This window comes from Triticum dicoccoides, chromosome 7B, assembly GCF_002162155.2.
Source record: "Triticum dicoccoides isolate Atlit2015 ecotype Zavitan chromosome 7B, WEW_v2.0, whole genome shotgun sequence".
In the NCBI taxonomy this organism is placed as follows: domain Eukaryota; kingdom Viridiplantae; phylum Streptophyta; class Magnoliopsida; order Poales; family Poaceae; genus Triticum; species Triticum dicoccoides.
The window spans coordinates 198,438,197-198,452,370 of record NC_041393.1 but is presented as its reverse complement, the minus strand read 5'-3'; the positions used below and the strand labels follow the sequence as shown (position 1 = coordinate 198,452,370).

At 47.9% G+C, this 14,174-nt stretch overlaps 1 protein-coding gene across 2 annotated transcripts in view; it reads right to left on the bottom strand.

Annotated features, from left to right (window-relative positions):
- Positions 1-4,323, bottom strand: part of LOC119337153 — an 11,068-nt gene extending 6,745 nt beyond the window's left edge. Inside the window, exons 1-2 of one of the 2 annotated variants that reach the window (XM_037609266.1) lie at positions 4,201-4,323; positions 431-1,016 (exon numbers count right to left, since the gene is read on the bottom strand). In XM_037609266.1, coding sequence (XP_037465163.1) covers positions 431-926 — 496 coding nt within the window. In that variant the 5' untranslated portion in view covers positions 927-1,016; positions 4,201-4,323. Of the gene's footprint in view, positions 1-430; positions 1,017-1,145; positions 1,482-4,200 lie in introns of those variants that run through there. The other variant, XM_037609264.1, reaches the window with a different exon arrangement.
- Positions 4,324-14,174: the final 9,851 nt, after the last annotated feature.

Below are 14,174 nucleotides of genomic sequence, written 5' to 3'. Positions count from 1 at the left end.
GGTGCGCACTTCCGTATGGGCTAAATAACGCAGTTGTGTGGCAAAAATAGAGCGATAACTGAAACGTTGCTTTGAGACTAATATGGCAGACCAGATAGCAGAAAAGTAAAACACATTGTGTGGCATTCAACTCAACATGCAAAAACTATAAGCAACCATACAAAAGACTACAATGTGCTATATTTTTCACCATGTAGATTTTTAGAATCTATCATAAACCAAAAAACAAAACCGATGATGTGCACTTCTAGGTAGATAAAATGGTGTCATTATGTAGCAAATGAAGACTGAAGTGTTGCTTCGAAACTAATATGGCCAGTCAGATAGCAGCAACAAAGTAAAACACATTGCGTGGCAATGTGGCATTCAAGTCAACACGCAACAAATCTAAGCACCCATACAAGAAATTACAATGTGCTAAATTTTTCACCTGAATCCTTAAAGACCTGTGTAATCGTCTTATCAAACGCCACCATTCTCTGAGAGTACTTTTCATAGAGCGAGTCGAAGCCACATAGCGGGAACCCTTCACCGACGTCGGACTCCATCCACTCCCTAGAGCTACTCCCTTCCTCTTCCTCCTCCCCGTCCTCATCCTCCTCCACCTCAGCATTCTCCTCCTCCGGGATGAGCACCATGAAGGTGTTCTTCCTCATCTCCTTGAGCCTCCGCTTCACCTCGTTGGTGATGAAATCATCGTCCTCATCCTCCTCTTCCTCCCCAACCTCCTCTCCTCCGTTGGCCACACCAGCCCCTCCCCCATTGGCCACACCAGCCCCTGCGGCCGCCTCAGGGTTCTCCTCGAAGATGTCGCCCTCCGAAGCCACATTCCCTCCGTTGGCGTCCTCGTCGCACTCCAAGGCCTCTCCCTCACGCCTGGAGCCCTTCCGGGCCTTGCCGAACTTCTTGAGCTTGAAGAAATCCATGAGCCGGGAGCTCCTAAAGCCGAAACCCGAAGATTCTCCCTCCCCTTCGCCTTTCCCCCGGTCCAAAGGCCGCGCTCCCTTTCGCCTCCCCTGCAAGCAGCACGAGAATCGCCAAGTGCGTTAAAGGACCGACAGGACCGGAGAATAAAACGAAAGGGACAGGACAGGAGCGCCTCGCTAGAAGAACCCTAGCGGATCAGCGTCGTCGCCCGGAAATACCTCGCGGAATGGAACGATCTGCAGCCTGGGCTCGCGGGATCGGCCGGTGGAGAGCAGCGGGGGCTGAAAAACGAGATCGACGGGACCGCGGAGAGAAAACGGCTGCGCGGCGTCGCCGGGGCGGACCTCCCTCACGCCGGCGACCTCTCCCCCGCGATTCGACCGCCGTCTGCTGCAGGGGCTGCGCCGCCTGCTGGTTCTGACTCTGCTGCTGCCCCTCCTCGTGAGCGTCGTCACTCTCTCGCCTCGTGAGGGGAGGGGAGGGGAGGTTTAGCGGAGGCGGCGAGTTTGGGGCTTGAACTGACACGGCGCGTCGCCGAACACTTTTTGGCCTCTCTCGGCCACGGAGTTTAACCACGGGGGGTTAGGAGGGGTTTAGGCGGCGCCGTTTTGAATCAGGTGGGGGATTTTACCGCTTTACGGCGTGATTAGGATGGTCAAAGCGGGCAGTGCATCGGAGACTGGGCTGAATGGTACGACGCCTGTCGTCGTCTCGTCTGCGCGATTATAATAGTGGATGGACGAGGACTACGGCAGAGTTTCTGACCCTGCAGGTGGGACCCTCAACCTGTTTCTTTGATTTTCCATTCACTAGCACATATGCTTGTGCGTTCCAACAGGAAAAATTGATGTTTTGCATAAGCATAATATTCCACAGCATCGGATTCATTATAAAGGAACATGTTGCAACGCAGCATCGTCCTTCTACAAAATGAACATAAAAAAATACGACGCAATTTAGTCGTGTTCATATTTTCTTTGCGGGGCGTAATGTCACACTGATTTCATTTAAATACAATCCTTGTTTAATGGCATTTAAGTATGATCCTTTCATTAATTACCATGAAGTCTTCACCGGTTTTAATCGGGAATCAAATCCTTCTTTTTCTAATTTAATAGCTCCAACACATTAAGGCCTAGATCCTTTCTTTTAATTATTCTAGGAAATGTGCCCGTGCGTTGCAACGGGAGAAGCAAATCTTGTCATGTGCCTAGCGGCGACGCTTTTGCATTCCCACTTCTCCTCTTCACTATCGTCTCCAATGATAATCACGTTTTCAACTTATTCACGATGAATGTATCCAATCCGAAGGCAATGAGCTAGGTCATTATGCTCTGGAACGCCCCTTCGTGAACGCCTCCCTGCACCGACTTATAATTTTGTGGACTTTTGAATTATGTTGATGGTGGGCGTCATCTTTATCTCATCTTTACTTGACGCATGCACCATCCCGCATTGTATGCAATTGCTCTTTAAAAGTTTCCATACAGTGAGTGCAAGCCTTGGCGTCGATATCTCCAAGCTTAGCGTCCTTCTAGCTTTAGAGCCTACCTCTAGCAAATAAACATGTTAATTAATTCCACCTATAAGCAACCCGTGCCTTGCAACGGGTATAAAATAAATTTCATTGTTTGTGTCGTACTCGAGTGTTTACCTAGTGCACTGCTAACTCCAAATCCGCCTGAATCAAAATAAAGACATATGTTGGCTTCAAGTAATGTCGTGAGATAGATATATTTGCTCCTCATAGACTTCAATTTTACAGAGATGATTACTGGTGTGAGTAATTAGTCTGTGAATATATTTAAAAGAAAATGACCATGCTCATAATTAGGCGTGGCACTACCAAGAAACACAAAGCAACTTGAAGTCTTAGCTCAAATTTGTTACCCCAAGAAAAAGTTACCCCCCAAAAGAAGAAGGCTCAAAAGTGCATGTCAGCCATACGTTTTAATGCACGTAATGATCAGGGAACTTGATCGAGTACCTCTCAGGTGTCTTACAAGTTTGCTAGTATGATTCTCGATATGTGCAGTTTGTGTATGCACATGTTCAGCAATGCATGGATCCAGCTGATTGCCATGCCCATAGTTTACGTGCATGGATTATGACAGTGATTCCTTAATTGTTCCTTCTTCTTCCAGTTCAACAAGCTCACTCGATCTCAACGGCATTCCTGCTAACTCAAGGTTCACGTGGTCTGGTGCAACTATGACTCGGTGGACCGGACCTTGCCCAGTGGACCGTTGCTTCTTTGTGTTGTCGCGCCGCCGTCGGCCATAGCTCACTACACATGCACAACCACTGTCGCTGCCCTCTCTACAGCTCGTGCAATGCAGCCGCGCCGGCTGCATGTCAGCATCACAACCACCGCTATGCCCACGCTCGGCCTGCAGCTCTGCCGCCGCGTCGGATGCACGTCTGTCTTGGCTTCGTCTACTCGTCCGTGTCACCATAGCCAGCGCCATGTGCGTCGCTGCGGACGAGACGGAAATTAAAGTCATGCCCATCCTGCTCTGTCCCACCATTGGCGCTGCCAGGAATACACCGTGCATGTTCAGTGCCAAGGCATCTTGCCGGTGCATGCCCGTCTACGCAGATTCGAACACGGCTGGAGAGAAGCCAGCGGTCGGAGGTGCCATAGGCCGTTCATCCTTTTCTCGACCGAGCAACCATCCTCTTGATATGGGGTGGCAACCACAAAATAGACATACGGGCCGGCGGCTTGGTTTCGTTTGGCAACTGAAAAATAGAGATGGGCTGGCCGGGCTGGCTACTTCGTTTGAGTGGTGTGTTATCAGCGGGAAGGGAAGATAGAAAATTAGCGATGGAGATAAACTCAATGCATCCTGTTAACACCATGGGGTCAATCTTGAACCCGATTGCTGTCATCCTGTATACTACTCCTAATTTCCGAGGTTCAGTCAGAAACAGAGGAAAGAATTGGAGGCTCCATTGATTATCCGCACAACCAAAAGGGGGCAGAACTCCCACTGGTATTGCTACCCCAATACTTCCATTGTGATCTATACCGAAGCTGTAGAAAACTAGACTTACAAATTAGTACTACCACAACTTTGAAAAACGTGGGATTGGAGCGGCATCTCATCTTGTTGGAATCCTATATTCCCAATTCGACCAAAATTCCCGACCTAAACGCAACCATCCGGGCTAAAATCGCAGCAGGCAGCCGACGATCCAACCAAAGCGAGGGGCGAAAGAGGAAATCGAAGACTGCGGATAGAGGCGGTTGAGCTGAGCGGCCGTACGCACCTAGGCAGAGGCTTCTCGCCGAGCCGGGCACCACGGAGCAATCGGACGATGGAAGAGGCGACGGAAGGGTGCTTCCGGAATCTGGACGCAGGGAAGTGATGGGCAGACTCCCCGCCCTTGGGTGTGGGTTATTTATTTATTTTTGAAATTGGGTGTGGGTTATTTGGAGGCGAGCAGAATGTTCCAGAACGCAAAGGAGTGTTTGGTAGCCTTGTGACCGGCATGGCTAGCTTAACCCTGGCTCAATGGAGCCTGGATGAGAAAAATAGTCAAAAATTTTGACACTTGTATATTGTTTGGTTATCGTTCAACAGATGTTGTCTAGTAATCTCTTCGGCGAGGTGGTGACATTACCAGCACACAGCGGCGTGAAGAAAAATCATACACACACAACAAAAGATAGTTGTAAACCATGGCCGCAGTTTAAATAAAGTGTCACACTTAAACGTATCAGTTCAAACTCAAAGTGGTACACTAAGAAACTAAACCAGCTAGAGCATAGGAAGGGCAGTCCTAAACGTTGACGGCAAAGGCGTCGTCATTCTTGCCGCACTTGGTCACCACTTCAATGCCTTCGTCGTTGAAGACGATGACCTTGAGCGTCTCGGGAGTGAGCAGTTTGAACGTCGCCATTTAGCCGATCCTGATCTGATGGACGGCGGCCAAGGGGGCCCAACCCTGATCAAGGGTTACCCTGCCGTCCATCAGCCGGATAGTCACCCTCCACGAGCAGCCGGTGTTGGTCCTCGGCTTGAACTCTTGCGACACCGCCGGGAAGTGTTTGGTGAAGTCTAGAGGCATCGGGATGCACTCAAATTGAGGGGCAAGGATCACCTTGCAGAAGTGGGTTGGACCTTCCTCCTTGTTGTAGTGGTCGTAGTTACGGTGCTTGCCGCTAGGGGCTCCTCCGGCGCAACGTCCTCATCCATGTCCACCTCCTCAGGCGTGGTCGGCACAACCTCCATGGACGGCACGACTGAGGGAGTCCTGAATTAAGGGGTCCTCGATGGGCCGGACTAATGGGCCGTGAAGGTACAAGATAGAAGGCCACTCTCTGTGTCTGGATGGGGCTCTCCTTGGCGTGGATAGCAAGCTTGGCGGCTAGTCGTATAGTTTCCTTTCTCTATAAACCGACTTTGTACAACCCTGGGCCTCTTCGGTGTCTATATAAAATGGAGGGTTTAGTCCGTAGAGAAAAGGACAATCATACAGGCTAGACATCTAGAGTTTAGCCATTATGATCTCGAGGTAGATCAACTCTTGTAACCCTTATACTCATCAAAGTCAATCAAGCAGGAAGTAGGGTATTACCTCCATTAAGAGGGCCCGAGCCTGGGTAAAACATCATGTCCCCCCGCCTCCTATTACCTTCGATCCTCAGACGCACAGTTCGGGACCCCCTACCCGAGATCGGTCGGTTTTGACACCGACATTGGTGCTTTCATTGAGAGTTCCTCCGTGTTGTCGATAGAAGGATCGATGGCTCGCCTTGTCGTCAACGACAAGATCAACTCTGGAAGGGCCCTAGTTCCTGGGCAGATCCTCCAGATCGGCAGTTTCACCATGGGCGCCCGCCCGGCCGAGCCCAAAGCGGTCCCCCCGATTGCCTAAAACCATCTCTGCATCAACCCCGAAAAGCGTCGATAAGATGGATCCGGCAGATATCTCGTCTTTAAACGAACTGCTAGATCGCATCACCGCCCTAGGGGTCACAACAGATTATGATCTGATTGGGCTTAAACCCGATCAGAGGGAAATCAGGTCCCCACCTGTCACCCACCTGGTGACCGTCATGGAAGAGCAAGTTGAGGATACCGCTCCTCCTATGCTGAAAACAAACTATGTTTGGATCACCGAGCCCTGCGAGCCGGACACCCATCTTCGAGAAGAGACCATCTGTCCTCCGAACATAGAATCAGGCGCTGAGCCTAAAAAACCCCAGGACACTCCGGATCCTGGGCTAGTGACCTCAGAAATTTTGCAAAATCCGGATTCCTCAGTGGGTCAGGGTTCATATTTAAACCCACCCGCCCACCACAATCAATACTCTCCAAGCAATTCCGGCCCCCCTGACATATGCGACTTAATGTATATACGGCAGCAACCTCAAGAAACAATACATCACTTTTGGGCTAGATTCCTACTCGTTAAAAACAAGATTAAAGATTGCTGTGACGAGATGCGGTATCAGTACTTTGTCGCAACTGTACGAACGAGGGGATCCTCAATGCCCTCAACCGACGCCGCATACTGCACTTTGCAGATTTGGCACACATAGTACAGAAGTATTGCGCAATGGAAAACGACTGGAAAGCCCAGACAGCTCGGTGGGAACCATCGGCCTTTAAGCCACCCACCGGCCAGGCAAAAAGGATGCACCCTCGCGGGGCACCTGATCATCGCTCCACGGACAAGAAAATTAAGCCCTTAACAGGACATAGAACTGTCCTTGATGAATGGCTCGACAAGCCTTGTCAGATACACACGATGCCGAATTCGGAACCAACACATAGCCTTCGGGCATGTTGGATACTCCGGCATGTGGCTAAAAGCGGTGAGGCCATCCTCGCCAACACTACCCCAGCAAAGTACTCCTCGGAGAATAACAATCTCAATGTACTTACGGTCTTCGAGACCTTTTCTTCAAATAATCAGCGTAAAAGGGAGCTCCACGACCTCGCCGAAGTTAACCAAGTAGCTGCAATAAACCCTTGGAACGACATGGCGATAACTTTCAACGCCATTGGTGAACCACGGGCCCGATCAGTCTGAGCACCAGCCGCTTTAGTTCTAAACCCAATTGTGGATGGCTTTTGGCTCACTAAAGTGCTCATGGATGGGGGCGGCGGATTGAACCTCATCTATGAGGACACGCTCGACAAAATGCAAATGGACAGGAGACGCATCCAGCAGAGCAGTACAACCCTTAGAGGTATTATCCCCAGTCGAGAAGCACGATGTTTGGGAGAAATCAAACTTGATGTGGTATTCGGCACGCCCGAGAACTATAGGTCCGAAGAGTTAACCTTCCAGGTGGCACCACTACTGCAGGATGCTGCTAACGCGACACTACAATCAGAGACCCTTCGACGAAACTGTGTGCGATGCCATAATCGCAAATGGTGGTGTAAAAACCGTCAAAAAAGGTGCAAAATGTTTGCGATGCTGGATGCATCAAACAAGGTTCAGATTTTAGTTCCGTGTGCGAAGCAGGGCATACGGTTGATCCAGACTAACTGATTGTGATTAGACAGAACAACAGAAACGGGTAGCCATATCAATGCATGTACGATATACGCCATACGGTTCGCTTTGATGAACTATTTGCTATTAGGGAAAGCAACAGAAACGGTCAGCCAGATCAAGTTGTGTGTGATATACGGCATACGGTTCAGTCGACTGTACTGTTCTCGATTAGGGGAGAGAACATAAACGGTTCAACTTAACAAGATGTGTGTGATATGCGGCAAAAAGGCCCGGTAATTCGAGAACAAATACACAGAGGTTAATGTTTTGGAAACATGTCGTAAAGTAACGGGATAGACCTTCATTCAAGCCAATCAACATGTGTTCAAAAAACAAAAGATATCAAAAAGTAACGAGATAGACCTTCTTCAAGCTAATCAACATGTGTACAAAAAACAAAAAATGTAAAGTTACAGTGATGCACATAATTAAGCAAAGGGATCGCACATGTCTGTATTGACTAGAATGAGAATGCAATAGCACAATAAGAATTAAAGCCATGATGATGTGATCGCAGTGGTGGTTACAGGAGGCAAGAAGAAAGACGCATCCATCAACGTACGACCTCCTCCTCCTCAACTCAGTGCGCCGGGCCACCGACCAGCGGCTAAGGAGCAGTGGCTTTTGTGGCGAGGTCAAGGTGCTTCTCAGCAATGGCCTCCAAGGCTTCCAGCCAGTTGAAGAAGGCCAACGTCGTAGCGTCCTCACTGGCCTTGTAGATACCTATGTACACAATTCGATCATACACATGGATGTGTAGGTCAACGGTTTCTTGCAGGGTGAGGCGCCTCACGGTGAGCGCGACCTCCAGGTGGACATTCTTTGTGGCGTCGGCAGGCAGTCGCAGGGCCACCAGTGCTTGCAAGAGGTTCCGACCATGGAGGCCGATTAGGGTGGCAGGCAATGAGGAGCCTGGGCGCTCGGGCTGGAGGAGTACGGCGATGTCGTCCGCGAGCTTCTTGACGGTGATGAACCTGTTGGTGGTGCGAACGATCATCTGGTCGTATTGAGAGTCGTAGATGGCATCGACGGTGGCCATCCACCAGCCGGTCGCCAACACCGTGTGGAGACGATCCATGGTGCCATGTCACATGCCGGCATCATGGACCATCTGGCACAGTCGCTGACTGCTCGCGTGCATCACCGCCATAGGTCTGGAGTGAGCACTTTTGCGCTTATTAGTGTAGGTGCTTAGGTGCGTACGATGTGGTAGATGCATTGGAATGGAGGGGCGCCTTTATATGAGTGCAAACTGCGTTGCATTCACATTGTGCTGCCTCTTTTCCCGGTCCTCCTCCCATTAATTCCCTCATGCATTCACATGATGCTAATCGAAGGAGGATGCATCATTGGCCGTTCAACATTTCGGGAACCGCTACCCTCTCCCTCGTCTGCATTAAAGCCATATCGGGAACTGCGCCGCCTGCTGTCAAATCGAATAGTATTGCGCCCCTTGCGTCACGCCTGGCTGAACACGCCTCCTCGCCTCCATCTATGCTTAATTACTGAATTTTAGTTGCAAATCTTACCAAATTGTTTGTAAGTGGTTCACGTCGGTCATCCAAAAGAACCGTTTGTGTTCAAGAGATGCACAAATCCTGCTCTCACTTTGCATACAGGTGTTCTATCTAAAACGTTTGCGATCAAGAGCCATTAAAACCTATAGCCATTAAAACCAAGACATGTGGTGTCACGGTAATGGTTAACATAACGCACACGGTTTGAATTATACAAACGTTTGAGATATTAAAGTGGCAGCTATTTTTTCAAAATGCCTTTGTTGGCTGTTATTCGAGTGCGCCTTCTCTCAAAATGGACACGAAAAATACCACAACATGTCGGGTGCCACTCCATAATAGCATGCCAAGTTTCATGAATTTCAGACGAGTTTTGGATTTACTATAATTTAAAAACCAGGTATCTCAATGTTTGCGGCCGAGTGACGGTGGCAGGGTGTTTGACATTCATTCCCATTTCTTGCATGGGACCTAAGCATGCACCCAAGGACAAACATTTGATTTTTCAACCAATTTATATGCACTAGAGCATGTGCATGTAGTTCAAATTTGAATTATGCACATAAATGCATTGAAAACTCACATAATGCATAAAAATGTCCAAACGAACCCCGAAAAATCACAAAAAAATAACACAACACTCCTATTGTTCTATGTTGACATGAGAAAATTTTTGAAAGCAATAAGAGGCAATGGATATCGTTTTGTCCCCAAAGGTGGGACGTTCCCTATCGAAACCATCATGCTTGTTGTGAGAAGCTCTGGTTTGTGAGAAGCTTATACCCAAACCTGCCCCAAATGGTATAAAAATTTACCACGACATGTTGATGCCGCTCCATGATACCATGCCAAGTTTCATGAATTTCAGACGACTTTTGGATTTACTAGAATTTAAATACCAGGTATCTCAATGTTTAGCCGACAATCAATGGTGCCCTCGTGTTTGAAATTCATTCCCTTTTCTTGCATGGGACCTAAGCATGCACCCAAGGACACATATTTGTTTTTTCAACCAATTTATATGCACTGGAGCATGTGCATGTAGTTCAAATTTGAATTATGCACATAAATGGATTGAAAACTCACTTAATGCATAAAAATGTCCAAACGAACCCCGAAAAATCACAAAAATTGACACAACACTCATGTTGTTCTATGTTGACACGAGAAAAAAAATTGAAAGCAATAGGAGGCAATGGATATCATTTCGTCCCCAAAGGTGGGACGTTCCCAATCGAAGCCATCATGCTTGTTGTGAGAAGCTCTGGTTTGTGAGAAGCTTATACCCAAACCTGCCCCAAATGGGACAAACAATTTACCATGGCATGTTGATGCTGCTCCATGATAGCATGCAAGTTTCAAGAATTTCAGACGAGTTTTGGATTTACTAGAATTTAAATACCAGGTATCTCAATGTTTGCGGCCGAGTGACGGTGGCAGGGTGTTTGACATTCATTCCCATTTCTTGCATTGGACCTAAGCATGCAACCAAGGATAAAGATTTGATTTTTTTCAACCAATATATATGCACTGGAACATGTGCATGTAGTCCAAATTTGAATTATGCACATAAATGCATTGAAAACTCACTTAATGCATAAAAAATGTCCAAACAAACTCCAAAAAATCACAAAAAATAACACAAGACTCATGTTGTTCTATGTTGACACGAGAAAAAATTGAAAGCAATAAGAGGCAATGGAGATCATTTCGTTCCCAATGGTGGGGCGTTCCCTATCGAAACCATCATGCTTGTTGTGAGAAGCGCTGGTTTGTGAGAAGCATATACCCTAACCTGCCCCAAATGGGACAAAAAAATTACCACATCATGTTGATGCCGCTCCATGAGAGCATGCCAAGTTTGATGAATTTCAGACGAGTTTTCGATTTACTAGAATTTAAATACCAGGTATCTCAATGTTTGCGGCCAAGTGACGGTGGCAGGGTGTTTGAAATTCATTCCCATTTCTTGCATGGGACCTAAGCATGCACCCAAGGACAAAGATTTAATTTTTCAACCAATTTATATGCACTGGAGCATGTGCATGTAGTTCAAATTTGAATGATGCACATAAATGCATTGGAAACTCACTTAATGCATAAAAATGTCCAAACGAACCCCGAAAAATCACAAAAAATAACACAACACTCCTGTTGTTCTATGTTGACATGAGAAATTTTTTGAAAGCAATAAGAGGCAATGGATATCGTTTCGTCCCCAAAGGTGGGGCGTTCCCTACCGAAATCATCATGCTTGCTGTGAGAAGCAGTGGTTTGTGAGAAGTATATACCCAAACCTGCCCCAAATGGGACAAAAAATTTACCATGGCATGTTGATGCCGCTCCATGAGAGCATGCCAAGTTTCATGAATTTCGGATGAGTTTTGGATTTAGTAGAATCTAAAAACCAGGTATCTCAATGTTTCCGGCCGAGTGACGCCGGCAGGGTGTTTGACATTCATTCCCATTTCTTGCATGGGACCTAAGCATGCACCAAAGGACAAAGATTTGATTTTTCAACCAATTTATATGCACTGGAGCATGTGCATGTAGTTCAAATTTGAATTATGCACCTGAAATGCCTACAAAACCAAGTTAATGTATAAAAACATCCAAAAGAACCCTGAATAATTCCATTTTTTTTGATGACACACCTATAGTTGCATGTTCACTGCAGATAAAGGTTCTAGCAATTCAAACACCATCCTTTGCAACCGTGACCCCACTACGTAATTCAAATCAAGACAAAAAATCAAATAGATTACGCACAGTTTATTATCACCAATCGTGTGAGACGCAACACAAAATATCTTGGAGCACCGTCGGCGTATAGTACGCCTATGGCTTAAGCGAGAAGGTGCGTCGGCTACAGTCCACTGCCGGCGTGTCAAGCACACTAGCTCACTCCCCAAATATCATTTCACTGTTCAATCATCGTTGATGAAAGATGGGGACGTGGACCCGCGTCGTGAGGCCAACTTTGGCGGCCCACTCCGGCGAGAGCGCGGCCGCAGCCGCCAGGCGCGTGCTAACAAGCTTTGTGAGGGCGACCGCAATCTGCGTCCGGGCGGCCAAGGCAGCCCAAACGGCCACTGTTGCTTCTCAAGCGGCGGCAGAAGCATCTGCCTCGGGGATAGTAACTGGCGAGAGCGGCACAGCAGTTGTTCATTCCGTAGCAGCGGCCTTAGCACTGATGGAGGCCGCCGACCACCATGTCGACGCCATCTACGCCCAGCTTGTGGCGCTCACCGCACAAATCGAAGGAAGCTTCTTTGACAACGGTCGGCAACCCATGGCCGAAGAGTTGGCAATCTCCGAGAGAGTTCGAGTAGCCATCCGTTCCTGCGCGGCATACCTTGCCACGACGGAGCCCGCCAAAGCCCAGATCATGGCCGCCCATGCCCTGCTTGTGGCGGCCTATTCCAAAGATATGGCGGACGCGGATGGCGAGATTCTTGCCGAGTATGGTGCGATTGATGCCATGGAGCCCCTTCCCTAGGAGACCGTCGGGCGCGAGCTGGGCATGGAGGTGGCGGCGGAGATCGACGAGCACCAGCCGTAGTAGTACTCTTTCTTTTGTTTAATTAAGAGCGTCGGTCTTTAATTAGTTAGAGTAATGTTTAGGTCAGCTAGCTCTGTTTAATTGCTAAACTTGCTCGGTTTAGAAGTGTGGGTGTGCTGTAGTCTCCTTTGTGTACCCAAATTATGCAATAATGTGGATGACCACTGTAACCATGGAAATTCGAACCAAAATTTTTTGACGTTCAAACTCATCACACACGGGTTAACCTATCTGAATCGTTTGTGATGTTCACATATCGTACACGGTTCTGAATAAGGGACCATGTCTGATGACACTTTGCGCGCCAGTTTTTTGGCTGAAGCGATTCCAAATTTTTGGCTTCCACGGATATATCTACCTCCCCGCCCCCTCCCCCTTACCAAAAGCCACATTTCCCCCCTTTCCACCTTCCTTTGCAAGTTGAAACCTTCACTCCTTGCTTACAGCGCCGCCTCCTCGCCAACGACCCTCCTTGACGCTGCTCGGCCTCGCCTATCCAGGCAGGTAATCCACACCCGACCCCCATCCGCCTTCTCCTTCCACATCCCACATGCCCCGACCGTCGGCGCAAGTGCGACACCTTCCACCCAAATCACCGACCCCTCCACCAAATAAGCTCCGACCTAAGCCATGGTGCACACAGTATAGCTAGGATCTCAAGGAGCATTTGGCAGTGGAGAAGCAAATCGCGGCCGCACGCGTGGATGAGGTCGCGATGGCTGCCATTCGTGCCGACCCCCAAATCTTGGAGGAGAAGCTCACCATCGAGGCCAACGTTAACGCCTCATGCGCTGACGCCGCGACGCGGGTGGCTGCTTTAAACGACAGTTTGTGGCGTTTTCTTGAGGCCACCGTCAGTGCCTTCGACGAAGACTACGAGGTGTTTTCTCAGCGTGCACGTGCTTACCTCATCTCGAGAGCCAGTAGGTTGGTGCGGAGCGGCTCAGGCAACTCACCACTACAATGAGGGCACCCACGATGCGGAGGCCTCGCCCTCTTCCATGTCCAATGAGCCAATCATCATCGATATCTCCGACAATGAGGAGTAGCTTATCTTATTAGCTCACTATAAGGACCCATGTTCAGTTTGCTAGCTACTGTCTTTCCTTAACAAATTCTAGTGAATTGTGATATCTACTTTTACCATGCAATCTTCTGCTATAGTGTATATGTTCTATATGTCGTGCAATGTGGTGTTCAGTTAACTGCTTGGTTCAATTCTACAAATGTGATGTTCAATTCTTTAGGGTGCAATATTTCCAAGTTGTTAAGCATGCTTGGTTTGGTTAACTGTCTGACCTTCTATTACAAGTATGTTATATTGTGCAATGTAGTGCTCAGTTAACGTTTGGTTCATTTGTTGTGGTCTTTAGTTAACTGCTTGGTTCAATTCTGCAATGCGATGTTCAATTGTTGTGGCTGCATTCTGTTATTGTATACCATGTGAGAAATAAATCAAATTTGGTTGTACTAAATACATGAGAAACAAATACAATTGCTATATTTCCAAGTTGTTAAGCATGCTTGGTTTGGTTAACTGTTTGATCTTCCATTAGGAGTATGTTATATTGTGCAATGTGGTGCTCAGTTAACGTTTGGTTCATTTGTTGTGGTGTTTAGTTAACTACTTGGTTCAATTCTGTAATGCG